At 44.9% G+C, this 10,967-nt stretch overlaps 1 protein-coding gene across 1 annotated transcript in view; it reads left to right on the forward strand.

The window, feature by feature from the left end:
* Positions 1-10,967, forward strand: part of LOC144506052 (cilia and flagella-associated protein 47-like) — a 106,510-nt gene that overhangs the window by 41,240 nt on the left and 54,303 nt on the right. Inside the window, 2 exon segments of the mRNA XM_078231871.1 lie at positions 1,143-1,286; positions 7,663-7,677. Of these exon segments, the coding sequence (XP_078087997.1) occupies positions 1,143-1,286; positions 7,663-7,677 (159 nt within the window).

Raw genomic sequence — 10,967 nt, forward strand, 5'->3', positions numbered from 1 at the left:
AGGGGATGGAACAGAGGTTGTGTCCAATGCACAAAACCTAAAAGATCTTCAGTTGACACCTTTCTTTACAAAGATATATTTGGATTTTCCCACTTTTCCCACTGATTTTGGGATGGTATTCCAGCAGACAGGAACAGGAAATAGTTTCCTTGCTCGCTCTTAACTGATAGGCCCATTCAAAAGTTTGATGGCAGTAGGGAAGTCGATTGGTACATGACCTCCGACTTTTGTATCCTTTCCCCAACTGAAGAAGGTGGAAGAGAGTATGTCCAGCGTGCATGGGGTTCTTGATTATGATGTCTGCATTTCAAGTTGTCAGCCAGTTGACCTACATCACCACTTCTTCAGACTGAAGAGAGCCAGCAGGTGCGGGAAGGTTCTTTGTTCAGCAGTAAGCGGCGACGCCATCTTGGAAGCCTGTCATCTCTTAAAGCCGTAGACAAATTTTTTAAAATCTTCAAAAATCCTGCTTTATTATAATCTCAGAACATTGCAAAGTGCTTCAAAACAATGAATTACTTTGAAAAACAAATGATCTATTTTATAAGGGAACACCAACCTACACAAGGTCCCAGAAACAGCAAATGAATGAATGGACGCAGTGGCCGGTATTTTATGACCTCGCTCTGGCGAGGCTTGTAAAATCTCGCCCGAGGTCAACGGAGAATTTGTTTCTGTGAGCCGTGCCTGCCCTGATTCCGGGGAGGGCGTGGTGGTAAAGTTCCGGCTGCTAGCATCTGACAATTGGTGAACCAGACTGGTTATTTATGAAGTTATTGTCTGTGTGTTACGTGTTTCATCTGATATTCTTTATTTATATTGTCTAAAATTTAATATTGAATCCAGCTGCCATATTCAACTGACTGCACAGTAGTCAACAGCAAATTGGTTTGAACCTGACTTACCGTAAGATATGTTGTGAATTTGGTAAATAGCTTTCCTCAGGGACAACTGTTGCTTGTGAGAAAGATAACACAACAATATGATGAAACCAACATGAACTTTTGACAGACCTAAACTTTTCAGTAATTGTTGTTTATTACCTTGACCTTGAAGTTAGATTACAGCCTTTTAATCATTCCTCTTCATTATTGCATGCTAATATTCACAGATGCACTGCAATTTTTATTAATTTTTTTCAGTAAAGGAAAGAAACTTTACACTTATGTGGATCTGGAGTACACTTACAATGATGAGGAGGTTGCAGCAATGCAAGCACATAAGAAATATTATGAAGATTTTATTCAGCATCTAAGGTCGCGCCGCTTGTTAAAGCAGGATCGCAGGTAAACAAAGGATATATTCATGCATTGCTTTGGCAAAACTAGAAAGAAATGAAAGCTTAAATGATACCTTATATTTATTTTATCCTGGGATTTGGGCATTGCTAAACATACTGGGGGTGGCACGGTGGGGCCATGGTTGGCATGCTGCTTCACAGCTCCAGGGGCCTTGGTTCAATTTTGGGCTTAGGTGACTGTGTGGAGTTTGCACGTTCTCCTTGTGTCTGCATGGATTTCCTCCAAGTGCTCCAGTTTCCTCCCACTGTTCCAAGATGTGCAGGTTAGGTGGATCAGTCACAGTAAATGCATGGAGTTAGAATCATATAATCCTGCAGTGCAGAAGGAGACCATTCGGCCCATCAATTCTGCACCGGCAACAATCCCACCCAGGCCCTATCCCCATAACCCCATGCACTTACCCTAGTTAGTCCCCCTGACACTAAGGGGCAATTTAGCATGGCCACTCCACCTAACCCGCACATCTTTGGACTGTGGGAGGAAAACGGAGCACCAGGAAGAAATCCACACAGACACGGGGAGAATGTGCAAACTCCACACAGACAGTGACCCAAGCTGGGAGTTATGGGGATAGTGTGCTTGGAGAGGTAGGTTCTGTAAGATTTTCTTTGGAGAGTTGGTGCAGGCTCGGTGGGCTGAATAGCTGTCTTCTGCACTGTAGGGATTCTATGGATAATTTCAGCTTACCTCCTGTTCCAGTAATTGTGCAGAATAATGATTTTGGAGGATGACATTGCTTTATTTTTAATAATTTCAACAACCTTACCATATTCAATCATGGAAAGATGTAAAAGAGTGTATAAGAAATTAATTGCCATTTATCTCAAGGTGATATCTTAATCTTTTGACACAGAAGAAATAATATTTGTCCTTGGCTGGCGGACAGAACTTGTACCGTTTTGAATTGATGTAGCATTGTGCAGACAATTTTGGCTGTGCGGTAATGTACCAATAACTGCTAGTCAGGAGCCCCTTTTGCATTCTCACATGTGGTCGGTGAGTGTTTGCATTGCTGTGAATAGTGGGATTCTGAACACTTGAATCTCAAATTGATGTCACTTTGATTTAACTCATGAGGTTGCCTGCAACTGCGCAGCAAGGATACAACCCACTTGTTTCTTTTTTTGTCCCTTTCCAATTAACCCGGAGCGAAAGTAGAGTTCTGACAAATGGTCCTTTAGTGAAAATAATGTTTTGGATCATTCTCCATCTAAACCTTGCATATGTTTCTTGTTTTGAAAGAGAGGGGGACAATATCAATTGGGAACCATTTATATCTGCTGTCTTGGGGCAGGCAGCTAAGTTGAATGATCAGGTTTTCATTGATTAGACATATTTTATCCTTAACAAATCCATGCTGGCTTCCCTTTTATTTATGAATCAATACCTTTCAAAATGAAAGCTTATCCTGTCTGTGATAATGGTTCCACCTTTGATGTTAGGCTGCAGTTTTCTGGTTCATCCCTTTCTCCATTCTTGAAGCCTTAGGCAGTCCCTTGGAGTTGAGGGTGACTTGCTTCCACACTAAAAAGGAGTTCTCAGGTGACTGAGGAGTCCAGCGCATGACTTACAGTCTCTCTCACAGGTGAGGCAGACAGTGGTTGGAGGTGCAGTTGGGTGAAGTACTCAGGTTGCCGTGCGCTGCTTTCACTGTCGATGCTTGGCTCCAGCTTGCTCTCGGTGATGAAACTCGAGGTGTTCAGCCCCTCCCCAAATGCTTTTGCTCCACTTTAGGCGGTCTTCGGTCAGGGATCCCCAGGCGTTGGTGGGATGTTGCAGTTTTTCAAGGAGGCTTTAGGGAAGTCCTTGGAAGCGTTTCCTCTGCCCTTCTGGAGCTCACTTGCTGTGTCAAAGCTCTGAGTAAAGTGCTTGTTTCAGGGTCTCATGTCAGGCATGCGGACAATGTGGCTGCTCAGTGGAGCTGATCGACTTCGATGCTGGGGATGTTGGCCTAAGAGTCGCTCGCCTATCCTGCCAATAGGTTTACAGGATGTCGAGTAGGCAGTACTGGTGGAACTTTGCCAGTGTTTTGAGGTACCTGGTGTACATAATCCATGTCTGTGAGCCAAATAGGAAGATGGGTATCATTTCTGCTCTGTAGACCATGAGTTTGGTGCCAGGTCTGAGGCCCTGGCACCAAACATTCTCTTCCTCAGGTGAACAAAGGCTGAATTGGCATACTGAAGGTGGTGTTGAATCTCATCATCGATGTCTGCCCTTGTTGACAGTAGGCACCCAAGATATGGAAAATGGCCCAAGTTGTCCAAGGCCTCATCGTGGATTTTGATAACTAAGGGAAGTGCTATGTGACGGGGACAGATTGGTAGAGGATCTTTGCCTTGTGGATATTTAGTGTAAGCCCATGCTCTCATTCGCTTTGGTAAAGGTTTTGATGATGGCTTGGATCTCGGCCTCCAAGTGTGTGCAAACACAATCATCATCAGCATACTGTGGTTTAATGACAGAGGGAGGGACCATCCTGCATCTGGCCTGCAGTTGGTAGAGGTTTTACGGATTGCTGTTTGTTCTGTAGTTTAGATCCACTCCAGTGAGGAGCTTCCTGAGGGTGAGATGAAACATTGCAACAAGGAAGATTGAGCAGAGCATCGATGCATTGACACAGCCTTGCTCGACCCCAGTCCGAACATGACTGGGTCTGTGGTGGATCTATTGGTCAGGATCATTGCTTGCATGTCATCGTGTACATAGAACATAGAACATAGAACATTACAGCGCAGAACAGGCCCTTCGGCCCACGATGTTGCACCGACCAGTTAAAAAAAAAAACAGTGACCCTCCAACCTAAACCAATTTCTTTTCGTCCATGAACCTATCTACGGATCTCTTAAACGCCCCCAAACTAGGCGCATTTACTACTGATGCTGGCAGGGCATTCCAATCCCTCACCACCCTCTGGGTAAAGAACCTACCCCTGACATCGGTTCTATAACTACCCCCCCTCAATTTAAAGCCATGCCCCCTCGTGCTGGATTTCTCCATCAGAGGAAAAAGGCTATCACTATCCACCCTATCTAAACCTCTAATCATCTTATATGTTTCAATAAGATCCCCTCTTAGCCGCCGCCTTTCCAGCGAAAACAATCCCAAATCCCTCAGCCTCTCCTCATAGGATCTCCCCTCCATACCAGGCAACATCCTGGTAAACCTCCTCTGCACCCTCTCCAAAGCCTCCACATCCTTCCTGTAATGTGGGGACCAGAACTGCACACAGTACTCCAAGTGCGGCCGCACCAGAGTTGTGTACAGTTGCAACATAACGCTACGACTCCTAAATTCAATCCCCCTACCAATAAACGCCAAGACACCATATGCCTTCTTAACAACCTTATCTACTTGATTCCCAACTTTCAGGGATCTATGCACACATACACCTAGATCCCTCTGCTCCTCCACACTATTCAAAGTCCTCCCGTTAGCCCTATACTCAACACAACTGTTATTCCTACCAAAGTGAATTACCTCACACTTCTCCGCATTAAACTCCATCCGCCACCTCTCGGCCCAACTTTGCAACCTGTCTAAGTCTTCCTGCAAACTACGACACCCTTCCTCACTGTCTACCACACCACCGACTTTGGTGTCATCAGCAAATTTGCTAATCCACCCAACTATACCCTCATCCAGATCATTAATAAATATTACAAACAGCAGTGGCCCCAAAACAGATCCCTGAGGTACACCACTTGTAACCGCACTCCATGATGAATATTTACTATCAACCACCACCCTCTGTTTCCTATCCGCTAGCCAATTCCTGATCCAATTTCCTAGATCACCCCCAATCCCATACATCTGCATTTTCTGCAGAAGCCTACCATGGTGAACCTTATCAAACGCCTTACTAAAATCCATATATACCACGTCCACTGCCTTGCCCCCATCCACCTCCTTGGTCACTTTCTCAAAAAACTCAATAAGGTTAGTAAGGCACGACCTACCTGCCACAAAACCATGCTGACTATCACCTATCAATTCATTACTCTCCAAATAACTATAAATCCTATCCCTTATAATTTTTTCCAACATCTTGCCGACAACAGAAGTGAGACTCACCGGTCTATAATTCCCGGGGAAGTCTCTGTTCCCCTTCTTAAACAATGGGACAACATTCGCTAACCTCCAATCTTCTGGTACTATACCAGAGGCCAACGACGACCTGAAGATCAGAGCCAGAGGCGCTGCAATCACTTCTCTTGCCTCCCAGAGAATCCTTGGATAAATCCCATCCGGACCAGGGGATTTATCTATTTTCAGACCCTCCAGAATATCCTGCACATCCTCCTTATCAACTGTAATACTGTCTATTCTACTCCCTTGCAACCCAGTGTCCTCCTCAGCTATATTCATGTCCCCTTGCGTGAACACCGAAGAGAAATATTGGTTCAATGCTTCACCAATCTCCTCCGGTTCCACACATAACTTCCCTCTGCCATCTATAACTGGCCCTAAACTTGCCCTAACCAACCTTCTGTTCTTGACATACCTATAGAACGCCTTAGGATTCTCTTTAACCCTATCCGCCAAAGTCTTCTCATGTCCCCTTTTAGCCCTTCTAAGCTCGCTCTTCAACTCCCTCTTAGCCAATCTAAAGCTTTCTAGTGCACTACCCGAGTGCTCACGTCTCATCCGAACATAAGCCTCCTTTTTCTTTTTAACCAACAAAGAAACTTTTTTGGTGCACCACGGTTCCCTAGCCCTACCAATTCCTCCTTGCCTGACAGGGACATACCTATCACAGACTCGCAGTAGCTGCTCCTTGAAAAAACTCCACATGTCGGACGTTCCCAGTCCCTGTAATCTCCTAGTCCAACCTATGTTTCCTAATTCTCTCCTAATAGCCTCATAATTACCCTTCCCCCAGCTAAAACCACTGGCCCGAGGTTCATGCCTATCCCTTTCCATCACTAAGGTGAACGTAACCGAATTGTGGTCACTATCACCAAAATGCACACCAACTTCCAAGTCTAGCACCTGGTCTGGCTCATTTCCCAGCACCAGATCCAATATAGCCTCACCTCTAGTTGGCCTGTCTACATACTGAGTCAAAAAAACCTTCCTGCACGCTTTGAACAAAAACTGACCCCTCTAACGAGCAGGTGGAGGATGGTGACCAACCTTTGGGGACAGACAAAATGCAGGAAGATGCTCCGTAATGCTTTGCGATTGACATTGTTGAAGGCCTTGTGAGATCAAAGAAGCAATGTATAAGGGTTGGTTCTGTTCCCTGCATTTCTCTTGTAGTTGCTGCGCAGTGAACATCATGTCCATTGTGCCCCTTAGTGGGCGGAATCCGCATTGAGACTCTGGGAGGAACTCTTCAGCCACAGGGAGAAGGTGATTAAGGAGGATTCTTGTGATGACCTTCCCTATGGCGACAGCAGGGAAATTCCTCTTATGTTACTACAGTCACACTTGTCACCTCTTGAAAATGGTCACGATTATGGTGTCTGAGATCTCCTGGCATGTTCCCCTCCTTCTAGATTAGGGAAATGAGGTCATATATTTGCGCCAATTATTCTTCTCTGCCATGGTTTAGTGCTTCAGTGAGGATTCCATTGTCTCCTGATGCCATGTTGAAGAGTGCTTTAAGAATAGCAACTTTCTCGTTCTCCTCTGGCTCCAGAGTTGTTTCCAATGAGGATTAAAAATTTGTGGCCTCTCCTTTGCTTCCTACCATTCCATCTGGATTAGGTGATTAACCAACTTTCATTGATGATAATCTTTTGAAGTACATCATTTCTAATACTATCCTGCCGCTAACTTCCCTTTCCTCTCTTCATATAACTTCCTTTGTGAAATACTTCTTATTTTATCCATGCCTTCAGCTGCTACATGACAATTTCCTTTTGGATCCTTAATAGACCACCTTCTTCCCTAGCCGACTGCTTACTCTTTATGGGAGAGAAATTGGGCTCTGTGACACCCATTTTTCTTTAATGCTGCAGGGGCCTCTAATGTTGGAAATTATGCCTGATCTAAACTTCTGAGAGGAAGTGGGTCCAGACATGGTCTTGGCAATGGGGTTTGTGTGCAAATGGATATCGACCGCCACCAGCATGTAGAGGAGGCAGGTTATGGTATCAATCAGCATGAAATGCTGATTTTATGCCTCAGCTGCCATTTCCAAATGCTACACTTGAACCTTCACCCTTGCAGCTTGACATAATGTTAAATAACATGAAGGACCTTCATTGATGACCAATACATGAGTTTTTTTTAAAGAGATTATGACTGAAATCTGCCAACTGCTGCAGCCACCACTGCAACCTCAAATCAGGGCAATGACAGCATTGGCTGTGGCAGTCAAGATAACTCTTAATCTGTGTCTGGTTCCTTCTAGGCTGCTGCAAGAGATGTAAGTGACATCTCGCAACTTGCAGTAGACGACCGCATTAGGGAAGTCACTGAGGCTCTTTATAGACACAGACAGTTTCATCTCATTTCCTCTTGCTGAGGAGTGAGCAGTGCAAGCACAAGGGTTTGCATTGATTGTAGGCTTTGCCATGGTGTGTGCTAATGTTCTTAAGAAAAGGAAATCTGTTGTCTTTATTGGTCTGGTCTTCATGTGATTAAAGGCTCGTAACAATGTGGTTCACTCTTAACTGCCCTCTGAAATGACCTAACAAACCACTCAATTTTATCAAACTAGTATTGTTTTGACTATCCCTTGCTGGTGAAGGTGATTGTCCTCCATGAGTTTGAAGATGGCTAATGAATCAGGTTTGAGACCTGCAGACGTTTGTCATGTAAGGAACTTGTTGTCACATGAGATATCTGGTTATGTGTTATCAGTTCGGGTGTGACTTTTTTTTTCACTGCCCTTGCCTTTCCTTTTTTTGTCATCAATGGGTCTCATACATAGAGGGATCCTTCCCATGGAGACTACTGCCATCCAATTCGATCCAAAGCGATGGTCTCCCAAGAGTTAACGTCGTTGCAATTCTTCATGGTGTCTTTCAGAACACCCTTGAAACAACAAGGGGGGAAATACTTTCTTAACCTTGATCTCCTCCATCTACCTGTTGCTGATGCATCTATCCATGACAGAATAGGCAGCTCAAATCCTGGCATCTGTGAGGACTTGTGGGCCAATTACCATCCCAATCATCAGCAAAGTAACAATGGGGTTGTTGACAGTGTTATCAAGCAGCACATACTCAGAAATAATCTGGTAGCTGAGACTCAGTTTGGGTTCTGCCTGAACCACTTAGTGCCAGACCTCATTACAGCCCTGACCCTAACATCGGCAAAGAGTTTAATTCCAGAGGTGAGTTGAGAGTGACTACTCTTGACATCAAGGTAGTATTTGACTGAGTGTGGCATCCCAATAAAATTGAGGCCAATAGGGGAATTTCACAGTAACTTCATTGCAGCGTTAATGTAAGCCTTTATTGTGACTAATAAATAAACTTTATTTTATTTTATTTCATTTTTATTTCATCATAACCTGTCCCCTCTACATGCTGGTGGCAGTTGATATCCATTTGCACACAAACCCCTTTGCCAAGACCATGTCTGGAGCCACTTCCTCTCAGAAGCTTAGATCAGGCACAAGTTCCAGGAACACTTCACTGGTTGGAATCATACTCAAAACATTGGAGGATAACTATTATTGTTGGAGGCCACTCATCTCAGTCCCAGGCCATCAGTACAAGAGTTTATCAGGGTAGTGTCCTAGGTCCAGTCATTTTCGGTTGCTAAATCAACGACCTTCCCAACATCATGATATTGCACTGGGGATGTTCACTGATGAATGCAAAGTTTTCAGTTCCATTTCCAACTGCTCAGATAATGAAGCTTTCTATGCCCACCTGCAGGAAAAGCTGGACAACAGTCAACAAAAGTGCCAAGCAATAACAATCTCCAATGAGAGAAACTAATGGTTTCCTCTTGACATTCAATGGCATTCCTATTGTCAATCCCTGACTGTCAACATCCTGGGGGCTAGCTTTGAACATAAATTGAACTGGACCAGCCATATAAATACTGTGGTTACAGGAACAGGTCAGAGGTTGGGGATTCTATTCACTTATCTCCTGGCTCCCCAAAGACTGTCCGCCATATAAAAGGCACAAGTCAGGAGTATAATGCAATACTCTCCATTTGCCTGGATGAATGCAACTCCAATAACATTCGAATAACTCAACATTGCAGCTTGCTTGATTGACATCCCATTCACCATGCTAAAAACTCACTCCCTCCACTACTGACACACAGAGGGAGTAGTGTGTACCATTTACAAGATGCACTGAAGCAACTCGCCAAAGCTTCTTGACAGCACCTTCCAAACCCACAATCTCTTGCAGCTCGATGAACAGAAGCAGCAAACAAATGGGAATACCGCCATTCACAAGTTCCCCTTCAATCCCATGCCATCCTGACTTGCAAACAGATTGCAGTTCCTTCACTGTTGCTGAGTCAAAATCCTAGAGCTCCCTTCCTAACAGCACTGTGGGTGTACCTACACCACATGAATAACAGTGATTCAAGAAGGTAGCTCATCGTCACCTACTCCAGGGCAATTAGGAATGGCCAATTGAAGTTGGTCTCGGCAGTTAGGCCCGCAGTCCATGAATATATAAAGAAGTCTGCTGTAGACTGCCTGCAAGTGGCTCACCATCACCATCTCAAGGACAACTAGGGATGGGCAATAAATGCTGGCCAGCCAGTGAAGCCCATATCCCACGAAAGAAAAAAAAAAGTTTCCTTGTGCGTCTCTCACCAGAACGTGGCTATTTTTATGAACCATTAATGATTCCACTTCCCGAGTGTTCAGCTGATATGTGACCACAGGCAGTATTTCATGAAGGGACCCTGCTAGCAGCTACAATTTGCTTCATTGTGTGGCGGTCCTGTATGCCACACACTGGCTGGAATTTTCTGGCTGTTTATGCCCCGCCACTGCTGAAAGTGAGGATGGAGAATTATGTGCACAGCAAATCTCTGATCGCTGCAGCGGGACCAGAGAATCCTGCTGGTGTGACCGACTGGGAAGGACTGGCCCATGTCTATCACGGAGCCATCTTCAAGTTAATCTGGAGATCCAATGCTGCCCTCATCTGGATGACCACCTTTGAGTGACCTTTTTCTTCTCCAAACCTTCAGTCTTTTATGTCTCAATGCTTAAATGTTTCTGGTTTCAGTCACCTTTTGCTTTGGAGTTACAAAGTTGCTGCCCCCAGCTCTCAATGTGGCCTGCTGCCAGCCACCATAGCTGGATGTTCCTCTTACCTACAGCTGTGATTTCATGTTGAAATGCTGAACTGCTGTCTCTCATTTTCAGCCCATAAACTTCATCGGGGCAGGAGGCATTGCCTCAAATCAGTGACTGGAGGCAGTGAGCTGGCTTACCTCTAAATCTAAATTGAATATAATTCCTGTTAAGAGTTATAGTGTGTTGATTGCCATTCTGTGCCCAGTTGCCTATGTTAAATTTCTTCCCAGCCTGTCTCGACCAACCTTCTGACTTGGGCCAAGTGAGATCCAGGCAGTGCAGTGCCTGAGGCCCAGCATCAAAGTCCAGCTCTGTCAAATTGAAGGAGGGCACGCCACCCTTTTTTACGGCACTAGCTGGGAGGGTGAGGGGTGTAGGTGGTGATGATGGTGGTGCTGATTGGGGAGGGGGGAGGGTTCATAGAGTCATAG

This window comes from Mustelus asterias, chromosome 17 (genome assembly GCF_964213995.1).
Source record: "Mustelus asterias chromosome 17, sMusAst1.hap1.1, whole genome shotgun sequence".
NCBI lineage: Eukaryota > Metazoa > Chordata > Chondrichthyes > Carcharhiniformes > Triakidae > Mustelus > Mustelus asterias.